The 23,969-nt window shown below is 33.8% G+C and overlaps 1 protein-coding gene across 2 annotated transcripts in view; it reads left to right on the top strand.

Moving 5' to 3' along the window:
- Window positions 1-23,969, top strand: part of SGCZ (sarcoglycan zeta) — a 427,058-nt gene that overhangs the window by 218,994 nt on the left and 184,095 nt on the right. For both annotated transcript variants that reach the window (XM_035004132.1, XM_035004131.1), the window contains exon 2: window positions 7,682-7,783. In XM_035004132.1, coding sequence (XP_034860023.1) covers window positions 7,682-7,783 — 102 coding nt within the window. The remainder of the gene's footprint in view (window positions 1-7,681; window positions 7,784-23,969) is intronic.

The raw sequence follows: 23,969 nt of genomic DNA, 5'->3' as shown, positions 1-23,969 counted from the left end.
TGTCTGCTAAAGTGCTCTATGACCTAAGCTATTACAGTTAATTCCATAGTGAAGGCAGATATTAAAGATATTGTCTTGGGAGTTTGGAAGGAATTCTTAGGCAAAACCTTACCATGAGGACTACCTAGGTAGGGTTACTATACCCTAAGGTCTTATTCTTTTTTTTTTTAAGATTTTATTTATTTGACAGAGAGAGATACAGCGAGAGAGGGAACACAAGCAGCGGGAGTGGGAGAGGGAGAAGCAGGCTTCCCGCTGAGCAGGGAGCCTGATGCGGGGCTCGATCCCAGGACCCTGGGACCATGACCTGAGCCGAAGGCAGACGCTTAACGACTGAGCCACCCAGGCGCCCTCTTAAGGTCTTATTCTTAATTTATAGGTCCAAATATGTAATTTTGTTCAAGGCAAAAAGTGATCTTTCACATTTCTTATAGACAATAAGAAATTACATCTGTGAAGCAGACCAGATTCCTAGCAGTGTTCAGCATATTTTCTCTAGTGTTTAAAAAGAGCTGGGAAGCCAAATTATAAACAGAGTTTAGTGGTGCTATACATAGGCTCTCAATAAATATTTGTGGAGACGTGATAGTTTTTAACTCTGTTAATCACTTCTGTGCACCACTTTGTTAATAGGTCTTCCTTCAGAGTTTATAAAATATAAAAAACTAGACCAGTATTTGCACAATGTGTTCAAAGGGACATTATTCCACCTATTCCTGAATTTAACTGAAAACAACTTTTTTTCCACTGGGTTTATTATAATCCTAGTATTCTATTTATATTTTGGGGAAGACAGACATGTTAACAGTGAAACTGTAGGCTTTATACCCTTGTGGCAATGATTAAAATATGGTGTTCCTCAGTCACCCATTTACAGATGACAATCTTTAGGGAACATAACATTATTACTAATTCATTGTTTATTATTTTCCTTAAGTCAAATGCCTGAGGTTCTTTCCAGTTGTTTCCATTTAGCACTGAGATGATTTTTTTGTAGTAGCAGGTTGGGTTTTCCAACAGCACTCTTCATTTGCAAGTGTCTGTCTTCTGCCACAATTGCTTATCACATTCTCTGGGTTTAACCTTAATTTCAAGTTAAGGTGGTGCAATGTTGGTGCTTCCATGCACATTTAAAGTTGTTTTATACAATAACATTACATTATTAGATTGAGCCGCACCAATAATTTTTTCCTGATAGTGATTCGAAGAGATATCCTATAGGAAAACATTTTTTTCGAGAATATTGGGCATAAAATGCCTATGTGTTCTAAATGTTCCTACTATGATCTGTTCTCCATATAAATATAGCTTTAATCTATTCCCCATTATTTTATGTATATATATATAAATATATATATTGCTGGTCTTTTATGTATAGTCTCATTGGATTTATTGAACTCATCCATTTTTTTTCTCCATTTACTGGATGATTGTGATCATATCTGCCCTATCAGATTAACATATTTTTGGTTTTGGTTTTATTTTGTTTCAGCATATTTTCATTCTGATGATTTTCTTAGTAAGCGATTACATATGTTGTATGAGGTTATTGATATGTAGATTGTTAGAAAAATAAGGAAATGCTTATCAAAGAATTCTATTATCAATAGAGAAAAATTTGGAAAACAAATTGAATTTCATTTTATTATACTTTTTAAAAATAATTCACATAGTTAAAAGAACACTAATACAAATAAGAGATACAAAGTGCAATATTTATTGTATTTAAATATGAATACATTAAACCCTTTTCACAATGCTGAGAGTGACATATAAATTATGAAACTTGGGACAACTATTGGCTATAAACAAAAGTAATAAATGCTCCAGATGATAAAAGATATTAACAACAATTTCTAAAGATGTTTCTATACAAGCTGAATTAGAGGTCACATTCCTAGGTCTATCAATTCTTATCACTGTAGAGTTTATTTTCTAATAATAGACAGGACTAAGGCAGGCCAATTAAAATGAAAATAAAATACAAGCTTATAGTGAACAACACAGTAAAAACGTACATATAAAGCAGGCTGTCAATTTACATTTTGTTTGTTCTTTCTCTTGTGTTTGGGGAAAAACAGCTCATTATAAATTATAAATAACATCAGCTTAAAACAGATACAAAAAAGAAAAAAAGAGAAAATGCTTAGATATTTTAAAGAGAATTTCTTCTTTAATTAGGAGTTGGGAATTAAACAATTTTTAACTCATTTAGCATACAGAAGAGAATAAATAATAAAAGACATTTAAAAGTGGTTTGTAATTGTTTTTGAACAAGCTAAGACTTCCATCTCCTTGTATGGTTCTTTATTTTGTTAAAAATATTTAATCCCCAAGGTCTCACAAATACTTTATCATACTGGGCTTCAATTTGTCTCTAAATAGCCTCTTTAAAGGTCATTTCCTCATGCAAATTGAAGTATAGAATGAATATCATTAGATAATCAAAGCCATAAAAATACATATATTTATCTCCCTATCTAATCAGTTTCTTTTGAAATAATGCTAGTAATTTGGAGGAAATTTATCTTTGGTTTTAACCAGAAAAAATATTTAAAACCTGTATTTAATTATCTTCTGGCTACTAGATTCAACTTTCTTTGAAAACTTTTTAAATAATTAATCAAGTACTTGGAGTGCCTGGGTGGCTCAGTTGGTTGAACGTCCTACTCTTGATTTCAGCTCAGGTCATGATCTCAAGGTTGTGGGATCAAGCCCTGCGTCAGGCTCATGCACTGGGCCTTGAGCCTGCTTAAGATTCTATCTCTCTCCATCTGTCCCGCCCCAAAATTCTCTCTCTTCCTCTGCCCCTCTGCCCTCTCAAAAAAATTAATGAAGCACCAGATTTTATATATTGTTTAATAATCACCTCAATTTTTAAATTTTTTCTCAATTCCATGTCAACATCTTCATTACTTTGGGAAAGTTACATTTGCCTGTTAAGGCGTAATTCAAATTCTGAGGGTAGCCACCTTCTAAACAGCTCTCCTAGCACCAGATAGCTAAGCATCATAAAGAATCTTGTGTGAGGACAGAGTGCACTAGGGTAAGATCACTGCAAAGTTATGAGTGTGGATTTTAAATTAAAATGACATGGCTATCAATATTCTTTCTTTACATCTATACCTATTATTTATTTTAATGTCTATTTCTCATAATAAATTCCAAAAAGAATATTTCTCAACAAAGTATCTTCCACCTTGCCCAAAAATTCAAGTGCATGAAAATTATAGTAAAGATTGTTTGCAGTTTCTATAAATAAATTCTATGGATTTTGGTCATAATATGATTTTATAAGGACTTTTGTTTTATTACTTATCATGTAAAGATCTAAATTCTACTGATCAATTACTCAAGCATTCAGTATATACATACCACATAAAACCACTGTTGGAAAGACTATGCTGGAAGAAGGAGTAAGTACATACATAAATAAGATCATTTACTTTTTAAGAAGAGTTAACTAAAACTATAATCAGAATATACATTTTATCAAAAAATACAAATATAGCAGTTTGGATATAGAGAGTAGAAAGTTTCAAATTCAAGCTGTCTGGCTCCACATTCCCTTCTAAAATGACACTACACTGTCTGTTAAGAGTAGGTAAGTGATTTGTGAGATTACTAGATGATGAATAACTGCATCATAACTATAATGAGATAAAGCTTGATGTAGAGTCTACTGAAGCTCAAAGATAATATCTCTGAAAATAAACAATATGAATTTTATAATAATGATATGAGACAAAAATTTAAATTATTTTTGGTAGAATATTAAAAATGGTTAAAGCTATTGAATACTTCTATATAAGTAAGGTATTATTGTAAGCTCTTTATATCCTCATGCAATCCTTGCAATAAATACATTAAGTTGTGTTTTTACTGCTTTTACTGGTGATAAATTTAAGGTGATAGTATTATTTAAATTAAATTAAACAACAAAGAAATTAGTTAAGTTCAAGCCTACATAGGACAAAAATGACAGAGCCAAGGTTGAGGCCTGAACCATAGGTATATTAAATTCTTTATTTTCTGGTGTTTTGGCAATGTCATCCTCAGCAGCAAATCCAGAAGTTATTTTCTCCCTTTTAGATGTTGAAGGGACCAAAAATATAGTGCATCAAGAAAGTATAGTGACAGTAAGAATAAAATCACTTTCTAATGCTCCTGCAGAAGAGAAACCAGATTATTTCACCATCTCATAAATTATTAATGGACTTGGTACATGCATGGGAGGATCAGGTTGATTTTACTGAATATATTATGCACCTCTCTGTCTTTTATAACTACATGTAGATAGCATGTAAGAACTTAAATATTCACTTTTTAATTCAAAATAGGAGAAATAAAAGGAGGGACAAATGGATATAGTAGAGTGAGGTTAGATTCCAAACACAATACTACCCTAAGTCTCCTATATTTATACAGGGTAAAATCTATTCATCTAATTAAATAAAATAGATTTATATGCCCTAAGTCATATATTATATAGAAAATATAAAAGGAAAACATTGAGTTTGATTCAAAACTTTCCAAAATTAAATATGCATATAGCATAAGTAATATCACAGTTAACTTTGGATGCCCAGTTCTTTTATTTCTAACCATCTTATGAAAACATTTTTTTAAGATTAATGTTGAACTGGGAATTATGTTTATGATAGAATTTATTTCTGTTGTTCTAAGTTAGACTAATAGTTGCCTTAGATGTTTCCATAGCAACTTCAATGGGGAACATTTCAGAACACTTCCTTCCGGCAGGCATTTGAGAATATATATATGGACAGTCACTGTGTGAAATTTAGTCAAGAAAATCTCTCAGGGGGCGCCTGGGTGGCTCAGTTGGTTAAGCGACTGCCTTCGGCTCAGGTCATGATCCTGGAGCCCCTGGATCTAGTCCCGCATCGGGCTCCCTGCTCGGCAGGGAGTCTGCTTCTCCCTCTGACCCTCCCCCCTCTCATGTGCTCGCTCTCTCTCATTCTCTCTCTCACAAATAAATAAATAAATCTTAAAAAAAAAAGAAAATCTCTCAGGGACAAAATAATATTTTAAAACCATGTGTCACTTTGTACATTCTCTCTGAATTACAAAGAGTTTGGTCTCCACTCTGTTTCTGCCCACTGCTCAGGTGTTCTTCAGGCTTCATGATATCTGGAAATTTTTTTACCTTCAAGATCTCAAAATCTGCAAAAAAAACCCTCAAAATCTGAAGTTCTATTTTCTGATGATAAACCTGTGTTAACATTTCTCATATTTCTTAACTCCTACTGAATTTGATCATTAATTGATCATCAGTTGCCATTCCCTAACCCTGTGCTATTTTTGCTGTCTAACATTGGTGTTCTGGCTTTACTTATCTCCACCCAATGAAAAAAATGATGGTCAGCCATTTGAGGATCATCATTTTTTGCCATTTTGACATGCCACATACTTACGACCTTCTGCCATTCCTGCTTAGCAAATTCTGTTTTGAGTCTCTCCCTGTTAATTCTGCCAGTTTCTGTTTCTAGATAGGTATGATGTTGCCAAATGATACTAATTAGAGCCCACAAATGGGTGACTATGTAATTGATGTCTTTTTATTTATTTATTTATTTGACAGAGAGATACACAGCGAAAGAGGGAACACAAGCAGGGGGAGTTGGAGAGGGAGAAGAAGGCTTCCCGCTGAGCAGGGAGCCTGATGTGGGGCTCAATCCCAGGACCCCGGGATCATGACCTGAGCAGAAGGCAGATGCTTAACAAAAGAGCCACCCAGGCACCCCTGTAATTGATGTCTAAATCAGAAACACTTTTCACTTTTGAAAGTGAAAGAGGATAATATAAAAGTGGTATAAACCAGCTCTGTCTCAGAGAAACTAGGGTGTGTCATCCCAACAAAAGTAGACCTATTTTCTCATCAGAATAAGTCTTCAGTGATGCCTGAAATTCTTTTTAAATTTTTTATAAAAAATTTAGTCAATTCCCCATTAGCCATTTCCAGTGTTAACTCTAAGTTTGAGTCTCAAGAAATGAATCCCTTCATCCATCCCAAGTTTAATTCAACCAGAATTCATTACTCTGTCCTTCCATTAGAGGACTGAAACCTCACCATGTCAAAATATCTCTCAGTAGTCATTTTCCTTGTGTGATTAAAACAGTCCTTTAATTCTTACTCAAAGTTCTATTCATTTCTTTTGGGGAAGAAGGTGGGGTCAGGTGGTAGAGGCTGGGTCCATCATAATTTCTTAGTTTTCTTCTGACACTTCTTTCCAACCTGTAGACCTGGTCATTATCTAAGAGTTTCTCTGTGGTTTTATAGACATATTTCTGTGGGGGAATTACTCATCCATTATAGTAGATTCAAGCGTGCCTTAAGCAGTTGTCACTCTCCAATCCTCTTTTTTACAGATGTGTTAGTTGATGGATAAATATCTGAATTTTCAATGATACCTCAAAGTTAGGAAGTCCAAAGCTAAACTCATTTTGCCATTGAGTGTACAAATTTCATTACTCCAATTTAAAAAATCACTGCATTTCCTTATTGGGTCATAGTCACAAACCTGGGGTTAGTCATAAATGTCCCTGTTTTTAGTATCTCCAGATAAAATTAGTCACCTTGTCTTGTAGGCTGTTCTTCCACCACCCTCCTTACATGTATTACCAAGTTGTGCCTTCTTACTGATATTATGTCAGTTAGCCCCACATAGTGCTCCTACTACATTAATCTTAAAGCTTAATTCTGATCATTTCAAGCCATTGAGCTATTCAAGAATTTTTTATGTTTCTTCTTTTGACATAAGTACAGACTCCTTACCTTTGCATTCATGGCTTTCCTTTCACTGGCTTCAAAACATACGCCCAGTTGTTTTTTCTCACAATGGTCCATATATTAGCAAGATTGGATGGCATGTTATTTCTTAATGTTATAGAATGTTCATTCTGTAATGGACATCTATGTCAAAACATCCATCCCTCTATGGACATCTCCTGTTGAAACTCCATATTCTTAAGACCCTTCTCCAACTTAATCTCTTCCATGAGAAATTGTTCACTCTCTTATCAAATTTGAAATCTTTCTTTAATTCCTATTAGCACTCCGTTCTTACTTTTTAAATTTATTTTATTCTATCTCATAAATGTTATATATGTACTTGTTTTATCCTCCTTATAGAGTGTTGTTTCTAAAGGAGAGGGTATAAGATTTACTTATGGTTTGAATACAGGAACACCAAGCTTATGCTAGCCAATTATTAAGTACTTGTTGAAATCATTGTACAAATCTATTTGACTACTGTAGAAATATGTAATAACTGTGATGTAAAAATATTGCTAGAACTCTCTGCAAGCAAAGTTGTTTCCAATAGTCAGATAGCAAGTATCATTATACCCCCAAAATAGTTAAACTGGCTGATGCATGAAACAAGTACAGGATTTTTTTCATAGGTAAATCCTAATCTCTGATAGAGCTAAGAAAAGATACCAGGTCCTTAATATACCTCTTTTCCTGTTCATTTTAAACAGAGCCCTTTATATGCATGCAAACTGCTGCAATCATTCATTAAGTAGATTCAATCTCTCATTTTCCTTAAATCATCACTGATTTGAGCTTACTGTTTTCTCAATTTAGCCCTAAGAAAATTATGGCCAGTTATTCATTCTCTAATTAACCTAAAAGTGAATTATATTTCATTGCTTGTAGGATGGTATGGGAAATCTGAGAGTCACCAAGAAGGGAATCCGACTTGAAGGTATATCTGAGTTTCTACTTCCATTGTATGTGAAAGAAATTCATTCCCGAAAGGTATGTGATCCTGGCTTTGGCTTACGGTAAAAGATAATTTAGAGGTTATGTTTTAGCTTGAAATAGGAGGCTAAAACCCCCTTATCTCTTCAGCATGTATTTAGTTTCCTTAAGCTAAAGATTGATTTGAAGAAATCAAAACAGTGAAACAATTGAAAAACCAGTGGAGAAGGTTAGTTTTAAACTGACGAATTAGAGAACCATTTTGAATTAAACTGCAGTGTTGCTTTAGTTAGTCTATAAATTTGCCCCTATATTTTTCAATAGAAGTAAAAAATACACAATTATAGTAATTTCAAAAGGGGCATTTGATACATCTTGAGTAATTTTTGCAGGAAACATTGACTTGAATAAATGGTTTTATTTTAATATATTATAAATCTTTTTAGCTCAAATGAACATGCATTTTCTAAAAAAAGATGAGGAAGAGTCTTAGTATAGAAATTCCATTTATTTCTGGATGAACATTATTTAAAACAAGTGAGAATATTTACCCTTTCAAATGTGTGGGTGTGTGTATGTGTGCCTTGTGGGTATTTTATCTCACTGAGCAGCATGCTAAAAATCAAAAGATTGTAGCTTAATCACTGTGCATTTTGGCTTCAGTGTGTTACTTTTCAGAAAGTAGCAAGTATTCTTGGGTACATGAAAATAAAACTAGAATCTTTCAAAATCTATTGGGCATATGTATGTATGTGTGGAAATTTAGTAAGTCAGAAAAAATGAAAATCTTGTTATTGTATAAAATGTGGAAAGATTATTAACCTTACTTCATAAATATGAAAGTCTATTTTAGATTAGAATAATTATTAAATATTACCAATATAATATATTAGCAAATGGGTTTCATAGTAAGCCATGGTTTAATAATTTGCTTCAAAGCTATTTTTCCCTTAAATATCAAGTGAAAACAAAACAGAGGATTATTTTTATAAAACTTCTAATTAGGTTAATTATATTAACTTTAAATTTTATTTTATTCTGTATGAACCTGCAGAGCTTCACAAATATGTTATATTGATTGCCACTCTAGGTACTAGAATTTTACATTGAGGGATTACTTGCTGGATTTTGGTAAGACGAATAATATGATAGACACATGTATGAAAACCTGACCTTACTATAAAAACTTACTAAATTTAAAATAAAAAGTTGCATTTTTGTTTTATTTTCTTTTTATGAAAACTGAAAGACTAACATGCATACCCAAGTTAGTGCCTTCCCTCTGACTGGACATCACCACCACTCACTTATTTACTGGTTCTTCTTGTGGTTGGCACTATTAAACAGTTTAATATTTGAGGAAATGAAAACTTATGCATGGAAATCAAGAAATTACTTAACACAGGAAGGTGAGAGTAATCATAGGCAGGAACTTCTTCGAAAATGCATTCCACTGATAAGTCCAGGGACAGCAAAGATTTACCTTCGAAGTCATTTGAGATCAATTTAGAGTGGCTGCCTGGGAATCCAACTTAGAGAAGGATTGGTAAGCCCTTCGCCAGCAGGCAGGTCACAGAGTTTATCTTCCCAGCCAGAACATTTTTGAGAGTGTAACAACAGCTGTAAACCAGGATTCTCCTGGGAAACTGGGATATATGTTTACGCCATCAGTGGACCAAATAAGAGAGTCGACTAATGTGTGAGCTTCAAAGTGTGAGCTGGTGGCAGTCAGGCTCTCTAACCTTTATCCCTGGGGAAGTTCATCACCTCAAGTTCATAAGCATTTCCAAAACCCACTGTGTTGATTGAAACCTCTATGCTCCTTTCACATCCCAGACCTGTTGCTTGTCCTCACATCTCTTCTTTTATCGTTTGTCTCTCAGTGGTGACTGCAAAGCCTGGCACAGTGAGAGCAGGTGGGACCATGTGTCCTCAAAAGTCAGACAGGAGGCTGGGTGTGGCAAGAGAAGAAATAGAGATTTGTTTCCTCTTTGAAAATTTCTCTACACACACACTATAAACACAAATGAAGAGAAAAATATGTCTTTTATAAACAGTTCCGGGTTAGGATTCTTTTGTCCATGAATGTATGCAGTTGTTCATTCTCTGCCATAAAGCCTATTCACTGTTTTAAAAAGCCAGCCACAGTTTCCCTGGGCCTGAGTTTTCTTAGTAATAAAGTGAGTTTCGTAGAAACTTATCAAAACACTTAATTCTTAGATTAAGAAAGAATACCAAAATTTCAGTAATACTAGTAGAAATGAGATTTCTCAAAACCCCATTATACATTTCAGTATTTACACACATTTTTGTGTATTCAAATAATTTTTATGATAAAATGTTAAAGTTCCTGTAGGTCTAAGTTAAAGAAATCTACTCAATTAAAAAGATACTTATAAAGATTCAATTAAGATGAGAAAAATACTACTATTGTGTACAACAATTTTAACTTGTGCAAATTTTTTTCCTGCAATTTTGATTTGTGTGTGTATGTGTGTGTGTGTGTGTGTGTGTTTTCCTGAATTAATGTCAGTGGGTAGCTTTCTTTATATTTAGTAAGTATTCCACTCTGAAATAAAGAATTTTTTTATTTAAAGTAACTTCCTGGTTATGTAGGAATTTAATCCCATACAACTAGACAGAATGATCTCTATTAATCAAAAAATGCAGTTGCCCACAGACACACACATCTAGTCTCCTAACCTAGTAAACCATGGGCTGTTTCTACTCTATGCTAATTGGTCCCCTGCCCCTACCAGCAGATATCTATAGATATTTCAAGTTTATTATTATATATCACTGTTTATTCTCTTCTCCATGTTTTTAAAAAAGCAACCTTTTTAAAGTGGTCCATTATTATCAGTACACAGGAAAATATTATATTCTATATTTGAAATATCTGAAGAATTCAATGTATCTTTCAGAATTAGCAACACTATTTCCAGGGAGTAAGGACTTACTAAACATTAGTGAAGTTAAATATATAGTTTTCTTCAGGTAGGAAAAGTATGAAAGATATGGGATTTGGGGCTACCTTACATAAATGATAATAATGAAAGTAAGATTTTGAATCAATATTCAATGCACATGATCTAACATGAGGTCAAAATTTTTGAACTGTCAGGAAATTAGGACATGTAATCATCAGACTTTTTTTTCCCAAGGTTTCATGAGTCCGGAGAACTAAGGTGGTTAAATTACCTACATTTCACTGATTCTTGACCGAAAAATTTGCATCATGCAGTTCTCTAGAACTTTTTGTGTTACCCAGCCTCATCTAATATTAATTGAACAGCTCTCTTATTAATTTTTTTGTCTGTTCAAGTGTCCTTAATTAAGGTGATACCTCACTGTTGACCCCTATCCCAGCATCCTTCATGATGGACTGATAATTATGCAAGAGAACTGCCACCAGATAATTCCAATTCCTGTAACTCCACAGCAAAGCAAAGTGAAATTTGAGCTCTTGGGACTCCTGTGTTAGCAGAGCTGGGAGGAAGGCCATGCTCTCCCCTTCATGTACAGTCATTTCATTTGGCCTCAAAGCTGGGATGCTCAGTTCTTGGTCACAACCAGTTTTTGGCCTTGTGTTTTCAATTATTCTTTATAGAGTTCAGACACAAAGCCATGGGGCCAGACAAACATAGCAGACTTCTTCCCTGCTTATACAATATACCCAACTCCTGACCCTGTATCTTTCAGGTACCTTGGCAAATCTCCTCCATGCAAATCAATGCATACAAAGAAATATCTGCAAGTTTGTGTAATCATTTTATTATCATCATTATTATCATTATCATTTTACATTTAAGTGTTCAATTGTGTATTATTTTGCTATAATGTCTTTATTCAAGTTAAAAACACATATCACCCCCCAAATTTTTACATTCAGAAAAGAAACCATTAACATATGATAAACATCATCCCAACTAGGTAATTACTCATTTGCACAAATAAAAGGGTAAGTATAGAGAGAGACAATTACATGCTATTTTTAATTAATATATTACACATGCTTTAATAGATGAAAAATCTGAAATTAATGGGAAAGCATTGCTGAGCTTAAATATTTCTTTATCACAAGAATTTTTTTAAAAAACTTGTCTTTATGATTAAGAATAAAAGACTCTGAATATCATTAAGAAGCTGGATGCATTAGCTCCATATTTTAATTTCAGATAGTGTTCATTAACTCCCTGCAGTGCAATCTGAGGTGATTAGCTCCTCTCCAATTTGTCCTTACCCCTCTTCATTTTCAATTTTTTTGATAATTATATTATTTTAACTTTGTTAGAATTCATAATATTTACATTATGTTCTGCAACTTTAATTGCATTGGCACTTTGGTCTTAATTCTACAGATAGATGGCTGCGGTACTAACCATCAGCTCCTTTTATTATGGCTTCTTCATGATGGAGTTTGTTATTACAATCATTTCTTCCTTACTTGTATTTCATTGTTAATTAGTTTTGTTAATCCTCGAAATAGTTCATGCTGAAGGTGTCTCACTGTTGTCTTTATTCTTTTCTGGGAGTACTATTAATGGTTCATCCCTTCTTTTCCTGTTACCTAATTGCTCTCTTCAATTCCACCGCTGAATATTGCCATAAAAAGTTTGTGGGCAGCCTAGTATGTTTCTCCTGCTGATGACATGAACTTTCTGCCTAGATGCCTGATACATTTTTGCCATTTCATTTTAGGGAAATGTTGTCTAGTATATCACTCACTATCTTTCATTTTCATTTGCTTGGGGCTTCAATTCAGAGAAAGCAATAATTCTTGTGTTGGATCATCTTTGTCGTCCACAGCTATCATAATTTCTTTAATTATTTTTAAACTCTTTATTGTTCTTCTGCATGCAAGTAACTGTCATTATCTGCAGTCTTTCTTCCATATCTTTATTTTTTTTCACATGAATTTTGCCCTTGCTCTAATTCTCTTATTTTATGTATAAGGGTATTGTTCTGATTATTGGAATTTTCCATACATCCATAGTCTCCTTGTAAATCATATTAGGTTATTTTATTGTCTTTGAGCTATGGTTTTATTAAAATTAAAAATTTATCATTCTAAAACTTAAAGCACTTGCCTGACCTAGTTTGAATGATCTCCACTGATCACAATTTGAGGTAGGGGAATTACTGTCTTAGTTACGTTGTTTCACCAGCGAGATGGTTGCTGGGAAGAGGAGGATAGATGAGGACTTTTTTTTCCCTGTCTGAAGTACTACAAAATGACATGCCAACCAGATGTGGACTGTTTTAATTCTGTGGGTCTTACTGGCCCTTTCTGCCTCTGAAGAATTCTTCCAGTGGTGCATATATTCTTGGTAGACTTTTTTCAGTACCATCTACTTTGCCACCTTCTTTTCCTCTATCCACATAAGTTTATTTAGGTTAGACTTCTCTGAAATATATTAACACTCCTTTTCTTCTGGTGATATAGATGAAAGTAGGGTAGGGATACATGTTATAAGGTACTATGAAGTAATTGCTTTCTTTTCTTGGCTTCCACTTTTTCAAGTTTATAGCATAAACTTAAATCAAAATTGTCAGCTGTTCCAAGAAAAAAATAATTTTTATTTATTTATTTATTTTTTATTTTTTTAAAGATTTTATTTATTTGACAAAGACACAACGAGAGAGGGAACACAAGCAGGGGGAGTGGGAGAGGGAGAAGCAGGCTTCCCGCGGAGCTGGGAGCCCGATGTGGGACTCGATCCCAGGACCCTGGGATCATGACCTGAGCCGAAGGCAGGCGCTTAACGACTGAGCCACCCAGGCGCCCCTGAAAAAAATAATTTTTAAAAGAAAGATTTGTGGGGTGCCTGGGTGGCTCAGTCAGTTAAGTGTCTGCCTTCGGCTCAGGTCATGATCTCGGGGCTCTGGGATGGAGCCCCGCATCAGGCTCCATGCTCAGTAGGGAGTCTGCTTCTCCCTCTCCCTTTGCCCCTCCCTGCCACCCCCCCACCCCGCTAATGCTCTCTCTCTTACTCTGTCTCTCTCAAATGGATAAATAAAATCTTTAAAGAAGAGAAAGAATTGTGGTTTAATTTTTTAAGCAGTGAAGGAGAGAAGATTTTGAAAACTTTTCTATTTGGATGTATAGTATTAGGTAAAATCCTTCCTTCCCTCCTTCATTCCTTTCTTTTCTTTTCTTTCCTTTTCTTTTTTCTCTTCTTTCTTTCTTTCTTTCTTTCTTTCTTTCTTTCTTTCTTTCTTTCTTTCTTTCTTTCTTTCTTTCTTTCTCTTTCTTTCATGGCCAATAGTCCCTAATACTATAATTTGAATAATCCATTTGTCCTATCACTGATTTGAAGAATGACTTTCTCATATACTACATTCTTAAATGTACATGGATTTATTTCTGGTCTCTCTGTTCTGTTCTGTTGACATACTTAGACTAAAACCAAACTTTAGGAATTTTTTTTTTTATAACTATGAGAGAAAGTTCTTTTTTATTACTCTTTATCAAAAGTTTTTGCCTATTGTGCATTTTCTCTTTCAAATGAACTTAATAATCAGCTGTCAAGTTTCATAAAAATTCCTGTTGAGAACTTAATTATGGTTAATATAATTTGTGGGAAATTGACATCTTTATAGTTTTGAGTTACCTATCTAGGAACATGGCTTCTCTTTTGATTTTTTTTTAGAACTTACTTTGCGTTGCTTAGGAACATTTCTTAATATCATTTTCATATACGCATTACAGATTTGTTGTCAATCACATTATGGTTCTTATTGCATATAGGAATGGCTTTTCCATTCACTTTTCTCATCGGCCTTTGTGCTTATATAAAAAAGCTGTTCTTTTTGGTGTGGATATATTCTGACCATTTTTTTTTTAATTTTACTATTTCTATTATATTTAAAATCATTTTTGGCCAATAATGATTTTTAATAATAACAGCTAACAATCAGCTTACACTAGAACCCTAGAGTGAAATTCCTGGTTTCAAATCCTGGCTCTGTGAGTTAGCAGTTTTGACTAATTACCTTATTTAACTTCTCTGTGCCTTACTTTTTTCATATGCAAAATAAAGTTCATAGTAGACCCTAATGTTTTTATTATTAAAACAATGGTAGTGTCCAGCCCTACTAAGAGAAATATTACTTTTAATAAAAGTCAAACATTACATTAAATGCTTTGCATATTTTAGCTCATTCATCCTTACTGTATGATATATATTATTATGAAAGAATATATTTTGAAAGTAGAGTTTAAGGATTTGCTGACACACTATAAATAAGATGTAATAATAAGAGATAATCTAATATTATATCAAAATTTTTGTTCTGAGTTGCTATTAACCAATTGGGGGAAAGTAGGGAGTGGGGGAAGATTGTGAGCACATTTTCAGAACTTTTAATTTGCCTATTAGGAGAGCATGGATTTCAGGTTATACAGGTGGATCCATGAGTCTGGATTTCATGTTGGAGGTGCAAGTTAGAGATATAAATTAGAGATATTGTCTGTCTCTATCTATCTGCCTATGTATCTGCCTATCTACCTGATTTCAATACATGAGATTAGACAAGGATATCAAGTAAGTGAGTGTAAATAGAAAATTTAAGGAAGTTTATTGAATGAATCCTTGGGCATCCAAAATTGAATACTTTGGAAAGAAGTGGAAGAACCAAACACAGACTAAGAAGGAAAGGAGATTGAAGTAGGAGGAAAACCAAAAGAATGTGGTATCTTGGAAGCAGAAAGAAGAAAGGGTTTCCAGGTTGATAGAGTGAAGAACTGTTTCTGATAGGCCAACTAAAATGAAGACTGAAAATTTATCCTTCCATTATTAGCTTGATTATGCCTTAATCAGAAGGTTTTTTTTTTTAAACTACTTATTTATTTTAGAGAGAGAGAAGGCATGAGCAGGAGGGGCGGAGGGAAAGGGAGAGAGAATCTCAAGCAGACTCCCACTGAGTGTGAAGCCCTATGCGGGGCTCAATCTCAGGACCCTGATATCATGACCTGAACCGAAAACAAGAGTTGGACACTTAACTGACTGCGCCACCCAGGTGCCCCAGAAACAAAATAGTTTTTATCACATTTTAATATATCTATTAATATGACTTTTATTTTTAATGTATTGATTGAATTTCATGAAAAGATATTCAAACATCAGAGCATCTTTTTATTACTGAGACAATCTTTTTTGTTGTTCATGAGGTAGCAATTTTTTATTAAACAATCCTGAACATTAAACTTTGCACTTTACAAACCATTTTTATACATACTACCTTACTTAATCCATACTGCTATCCATGAGGAGATATTGTCTTCATTTACATATGGCAATCCAGCTGCCTTAAATCACACAACATAAATCTCAATACTGTGACTAGAATCTCAGTCTTCCTATCTTGAGTCATTGCTTTTAACAATTCATCAGACTCTCCAAATTAATCCTTTTTTACATATTCTCCAGGAAACCCAAATTTCTAATTATGTATCTGGAGTGCTGGGCTGGACCCATGGAAGAAGGTATGGGGGCAGTTTGAGCACATTGGATAGTAGACCTTGTTTAGGAACAAGAGAAAAAATAATAATACCATGGTAGGAAATTATCATTAAACTGGGAGACAGTTTGTAGTTGCTGAATATGTAAGCATAGGTGAAATTACTTGTCAAAGAAAATATTCCTTGGACTTAGAAACAACAAAAACAAACAAACAAACAAACAAAAAAACTACAGGGAGACTCCAAAAAATACTGTGTATTTTTTTCTAGGGATTTTCTGTGATTGTCCTCTCACTAGTGTGGTCTCCCAGACTCCACTGAAGCCTTGCAGAGAAATCAAGATTTTCTTGTCACCTCATACTTAATCAGCTACCTTTATAAACAGACATGTAAACTAGTTACATGGTTCTCTTCTCTACCAAGACACACACACACACAGCCCTTCACTTACTACTTTTCAAGAAAATATGTGAGATAATGACACAGCAAACCCAGAACAAAAGAGAAGCACCGATTAGCTCAGGTTGCTGTTACATTCAGAATCAGAATTTTTTGGGGGGGGGGGGGGGGGGCAATCTGTTGCAGAGAACCTGGAATAGAGATACAGTAAACGTAGAGTAAAATTGAGATGCTAGTAAATATTACGTCTTTTAATGCCTGACAATAATCTGATAAAACAATATAATTCAGTGTTAGGAATTACCTGCCTGAAGGAGCACAAATAATTAAGCATCAAATACCTGCTCATTCATCTCCAATAGCTCCTGCTACCAATTATTAAGTACTTTCCATATGCTAACTGCTATGTGAAGGACCTGGTATGCATGCTTACCTAATTCTCACAGCAACCCGCATGAAGTAGACATTATTACATTCACTTTACAGATGAGAAAAAAGCACGTGGCTCAAAGAAGTTATATAACTTACCTGAGAATCACAAAAAGTTGTGCGACAAGCATCAAATACAGGTTTGTCAGACTCTTATAACCCATGCCCTTAACTACTGGGAAATCTCTACATCTATGAGTGGAATAAGCCAAGTCTTGTCAGGAAGAAGGTAAAGGGGATTTCTCCAGAATTTTATTATTATTCAATTTGTGGAATATTGCATACTTTCTATAAAGTATGTTTTCTAAAATCCTTGCTATAGTTTGTTTTAAAATAGGTACTTAGGCCCTTTAAGAATTTTTCTTGCATGAGATAAAAAATAGACCGTTGTTATACTGAATGCCACTTTCTATCGAGTGGGATTTTAATGAAGTATCAGTGCCATTTCTTATAATGGAACTAAAAGAAATTGTACTCCAACTAGATTTCTTCACTATCCCCAAACTTAGATATCTACATGAGCGTGTGGGCACACTGTTGGTATATAGGATCATCTTAGTCATGATGAGGAAAGGGATTTACTGAAAATGTCCAGAGTTCTGGGAGCAGACCACAGAGAAAATATTAGCAACACACACATTAGTTCAGAGTTTTTCAAACTTTTCTGAATATGAACCATAGTGAGAAACAAATTTTACATTGTAGCCTAATATACACTCTGATTTTTTTCTAATTTAATATATTATAGCAAAGCCATCCTATTTTAATTTTGATTGAATTAAATAATTAACATTTCATAGATATATATTTGTTGCAACCCACCAAATTGATTTAATGGCCTTTTAATGTGTGTGATTTGAAAAACACTGCCCTAGCTATTAGCTCTTCAAATATTATGTTCAATTTGGCAAGGTATTTTCTCTTTTCTTTCAAGTGTCACAGATGTAATGGATTCTACAGTGGGGAATGTATAACACTTTATTTCAATTTCAAAGGAAAAAATACAAAAGGTCTAAATACCATGAAGGCAACAATCCTATGGTTTTGAGCACTTCCTACAACTGTGTCTGCTAGATTGAAATTTTTAAACTTATTAGTATGTGTGTGTACTGAAAAATACATACATCTTAGTGAGTGTTTATTTTACTGAGAGAATGAATGGTTAGTATATTCAAAAAATATAAATTAAAATCACACAAAAAGATGTTTCTCTGTCATGTTATACAATTGGAATACGCAACCCTACTGGCCCTAATATTCTGCGTTTGTTTCACAAGTTTTTAACCAATATAAACGTGGTGAATTAGATCCTGGAATTGCCATATATAGCATAAGAAATAGTAGCCATATTAACATCATACTCATAAAGAAGCAAAGTAGTTCTCGCTTGCATTGTCTAAAAAGAATTGAAGAGAGCAGATCTCATTTTGAATTTTCAGAGCTTTATGTGTTTATTATGATCCTGTCTGTACTTGAACCACAAAATGATCTGCCTCACGTTTCTTATGACTATGATGTTGGTCGATGAAGTTGTTTGTATTAGTTTACACGTTAATGGTTTGTTGTTGTTTTTTTTTTTCCCTCTAGTTCTTTGTCCTAGATGTCCGCCCTGGGAACTGAGTTTGGAAATAATCTTAGTGACGGTATTTTCGCTTTGAAATGGGTCTTCCACACTAGATTAGTATCTATGGATCAAGCTGGTACACCTCCATAGGAGAGAATTTCAGCTGGGCTTTAAACAATGATTGGGGTTTGAATTTGAAATTACAGAATTTTTACGAGCAAGAAAATAATTTATAAAAAAACATTGTTTAGGAAACAGTAAATAGAACAGTTTGGTTTGATGTGAGGAATCATATCAAATCCAGGCAGGCACACCTTAAGTGTGTCTCAAGGCTTTCCAGGGGGTAACAAGGCATGGAGTTATCCTTTCTAGACTCTCGAGTTTCAAATGCACTCTTTCCTAAATTTGATCTCCCTGAAAAGGGCCCTGTAGCTGCTACTGCTCTTTTTCCTGCTTCTCTACCACTACTACTCTTCCTTGTTTTACAGAAGTAAAAGATTATCATTGGTCTTTTTTTTTTTTTTACATTTTTAAAAATATTGTTGTGAATATAAGAAGTTCAGAGTGAGGGAGAAGTGGTTGGTTAAGCAACAAAAAAAAGTTTGAGGATACACTGCCCAGGAAGTAAAAGTAAAAAGTTGATAGATTGATAAGTCAATAAATAAATGTAAAAGCAATAGAGATTGGAAAGTATCAGTGGCTGGGTAAGACTGTTGAAAGGGCAGCCTATGCATTCCTCCAGACCATAAGCTCATGGCAAGAAATCTCTCTTTTAGACTTATAAATAAAAAATAAGTTAATTATCGTGGGATAATATTTTTTTAAAAGATTTTATTTATTGGGGCGCCTGGGTGGCTCAGTTGGTTAAGCGACTGCCTTCGGCTCAGGTCATGGTCCCGGAGTCCCGGGATCGAGTTTTATTTATTTATTTGAGAGAGAATGAGATAGAGAGAGAGCATGAGAGGGGGGAGGGTCAGAGGGAGAAGCAGACTCCCTGCCGAGCAGGGAGCCCGATGCGGGACTCGATCCCAGGACCCTGGGATCATGACCTGAGCCGAAGGCAGTCGCTTAACCAACTGAGCCACCCAGGCGCCCATATCGTGGGATAATATTAATATATTTATTTGAAATGAAACGTTCAAATTTTTTTGATAGAAAGTAAGACTGGTTTTACTGATGATTTAGGTTGGATGGCAGATGTGTTCTATCATTTGGATAAGCTCAATGTAGAACTCCCCAAAATTGGAACATTCCACAAAATACATTTAAAATACATATATAATAGTGTCACATAGTTTATCCCTTGTAAACATTAAACTTTAGATGCCAAAAATATTTCAAATGTCAGCTTAAAAATATTTGAGGGGATATAGTTTTAAAAATATTTTAGGGAGTTGAGTGAGCAAAAAAACATTTGAAGAACAAAGATAAAAAGGAGCAAGGGAACATTGATTTGGAATGCAGCTTATGGCTTTACACATGCAGGGTTTGAATGCTAAGGAATTTGGAATTTATTCCTAAGGCGTTGATACTCTAAACTGCGCTATTATCTTACTTTTGCTTAGTATACTATATTTCAAGTTAATGAAATGCATTTCTTTAAAAATAATAAACAGATTTTTCATTAACTGGAAAAGCTCTTCATTCTTACCCATTATTTGGGGTTGCTGTATTTTAATGTGGTAGACAATCATTCTTTTTAATATTTCTGAGACATAGAATGTTAGAAATTTTATTAAAAGGTATTACACTGAGCCATAGATAAAGATATATTTTTTAAACAGAAATACTCAGTATCTTAGTACTAAAATCCATTACTCTTAATTATTACAAATTAAAATATTCATATTTACTCAATTGATGGTTTATAAATGATTTCTAGATATGAGATTGTTCTTTCAAATGAAATCTTGAAAAAAATAAAAGCAATGTAATGCAAATGGAAATGGAGATCTGGCCCATCCATGAGAAGAATCTGTTGGATCGATCTCTGGTACTCCTGCATTATACCTGGAAAAACACTGGTTTTGACCAATATTTTTAGTGTCATCCTACACTTCATTCATGGTACACTCAGGAGAGCTATCACAATAAAATCCAATTACAAATACTGTAACTACCTTTCTGTCCATATTTTACCATACTATGCTTCCTAATCATAAAAGCTCATACTTTATTATAGTCACGATTTTTGCTTTTTCAGATACTTCCCCCTTCTCTGATTTTCCTTTGATTTGCATTAATAAAATAATTGAAAGATTTAAGGTATAATCTCTACTTGTTAATTTTCTATCTCCATAACAATTGAAATCTCTTTTGAAGTAAAAGCAGCCTCCTATAAAACAGAACCTGCTTTAAATAGCACATGTGACAAAATAAGTAATCTTTATCACAAACTTGCTAAGACATATCAAGATCCTAAAATTCCCAGAGACTAAGAAAAGAAAGAATAAGTTAATTCGATGTAATTTTGGTTTCATTAATTTTATTAATGCTAAGTGTAACATTATTATTACAATGAATCTATATGTTGCCCTTGGTCATCCTGCTTTTTAGAAACTTAAAGTTATATCCTGCAACTTTACAAATTTTGTTGGTTCCAACAGTTTTTTTGGTTGAATCTTTAAGATTTTTTATATATAGCTTCAAGTCCACTTATAAGATTTGTATGGATTTCCAGGGAACTTAGGTCCTCTGGCTCCAATTTTCTGTCACTGTTGAATGTTTTGGTTTGTTTTTCCCCCTGTATCATATGAAAGTTTTTACTTTTGCTATGACATTTACCCAAATATGGATTTCTGTCATTTCCTGGATTTCCCTATTTTCTTAATCCTCTAAAATGAACAGATATATTCACACATGATTTTTTTTTAATTCTGTAAAGACCTCATGAAAGTTTTAAGGAGATAGAGTATTTACATTTTGATATGCAGTGTGATAAAATGCTTATATTTTACAGGAAGTCTAAAATTTTATTTTAGAAATTGTTTATACATAGGTATTAGACATCTATAATATAAAAGCATTTTATCATACTGCTGAGTCATTCTTGCATTTCTGTCTTATTTTTCTTTCCCTCCCTTTCAAGAACAACTGAAAAATTCTTCTATGCGATTATGTGTTTGTGTATTTTTTATAAAAAAAAAGGAAAATATGATGGAAAAATGCCCACCAATTTGTTAGTAGAATTTATATTTGATAATGAAATGAAACAGAACAGAATACAAATTTAATTTAGACACTTCAGTTTTTTAAAATTATTATAACAAGCATATGTCGCAGGCCAAAAATTTGAACTCGTTTCAAGGCCCTAGTTTTCACACTATCCCTCAGGATCCCAGAGGATATTGTCATTTTCTCTCTTTTTTCTTTAGTTAAAAACCTAGAGAAAGGAGTCTTTCTTGCTTTAAAAAAAAAAGGGGGTAGGTCAATCTACATAATTCAGGAAAGGAGAAAAAGAATGGAGAGAAGGAGAGAAAAGCTGAAAAGTACTGGAGGCATTTGTCAGATTCTATAAACATGGATGGGGCAGAAAAATAATTATGTATTCAGATTCTTTTCATAGATTTTGAGATATGCAAAGTAAGGTTTTGAACTATTAAAATTTACTTTGTGCTGTGAACTGTTTCTTTGACCCTGACACCACTCTAAGGCTGAATTACATGGTTCTAGTCTTTAACCAGGTCACGAAAGTATTAATTTAGAAATTTAAATGTCTGGGAAATAAGGAAGGAAACAATAAGAGGAATGGTTAATTAAATGTCATAGCTCTTGTATGCCCTGTAGTCACTGCCCATTGCCTACCTATGCAGTAGTTATTAGTTAAGTAAAAGTTATTGTAGCAGTATTTTTCCTTGATAAAATATTTAAGTTCATTTTATTCTCTGTCTCTCTCTTATTTCTTGAAATATAAATTATTGCAAATAATGGTCTTCAATAAATTTTAGGTGTAATTAGTAATTGTCTGCCATTGCATTTCTTGCCAGGAGGTATTTGTGAAGTGAATTATATTTCTATTATTCTTACTTTATCCTCAAGTACAAAAGGAGAAATTTAACATAATTTATACAAATACCTGCATTTATTGCTTTTTGATCTTTTTAAAATCAGTGCTGAGTTACCACCATGTCACTCTTGCCCTCTTCATCTATGATTTGCAATCAGCATTTCATGTTGCAGTTCACTCAGCTTAATACAGTTTCACCATCTTGACTTCTTCTTCTGATCATGAAAATCTAAAGGAGGGAAATAGAGTCAAAATACTCTTGACCATACCAGATAACAGAGTTTATCAGAGAGAACTTGGGAAGTCATCCAATATAGCAAAAGGCTTTGCAGGGAAAGTAATTCTAGCATTTCCAAGTGCTTTACACCACTACATTTGGAATAATGTTTAATTAGCTGAGTAGTCATTCAAATATCTAACCTTGTATGTTATTTCAAAATTCATAAAATTAGTGGACAGGCATATGGTTTTAATAGGGAAGTATATATGGGCGCCTGGGTGGCTCAGTTGGTTAAGCGACTGCCTTCGGCTCAGGTCATGATTCCAGGTCCTGGGATCGAGTCCTGCATTGGGCTTCCTGCTCAGCAGGGAGTCTGCTTCTCCCTCTCCCACTCCCCCTGCTTGTGTTCCTTCTCTCGCTGTGTCTCTCTCTGTCAAATAAATAAATAAAATCTTTAAAAAAAAATAGGGAAGTATATAAACTATTAATTTTGGTTAATTAAGAATTTTATGTCATACTATAATGTCACATTTAACTTATTGTTTGCTGTAATCATGTTGTTTATTAGACTATTTTTTGTTGTTATAATAGTTATGAAAAATAGTTTAATTGCTTAAAAGCAATATTCGAAGACTGATTCAGATAGCTTTTGCTAAAAAAAAAAAAAGGCTTTAACACAAAACTTAACACCTTAAAACCATAAGCATTTATTATTCCTCTCAAATTTTTGCATATTCAGGCAGTTTTTCTAGTTTGTACTAACTGGACTGGGGATGGAAAATCTAGAATGTCCTCACAATTATTTGTCAGTTGGCCATGATGGCTGAGATGACATTACATATGGTCTTTCATCATTTAGGTTAGTCGTTGCTTGATCACATGAAAACACAATGGCTCCCAGCAGCAAAAGAAGGCAGCCCCATGTACAAGTGCATCTCAAGGCTCTGCTTATAGTCAGTTTGTCCATGACCCATTAGCCAATAAAAGTCACAAGATTGAGCCCAAATTCATTGGAGAAATTGACTCTCTCTCCTAGTGGTAAACAGTAAAGTCTGTTTACAAAGGACATACACCAATGGGAAGAATTTGTGGTCACTCTATAAGCTACTACAGAGGCTATCATTATTTCTGGTCTTAATAATTTTATAGCACTTTTTGTAG

Source organism: Mirounga leonina, unplaced genomic scaffold, assembly GCF_011800145.1.
Source record: "Mirounga leonina isolate KUSES-001 unplaced genomic scaffold, KU_Mleo_1.0 Mir_128, whole genome shotgun sequence".
NCBI classification, from domain to species: domain Eukaryota; kingdom Metazoa; phylum Chordata; class Mammalia; order Carnivora; family Phocidae; genus Mirounga; species Mirounga leonina.
This window is presented reverse-complemented; position numbering and strand designations above follow the sequence as displayed.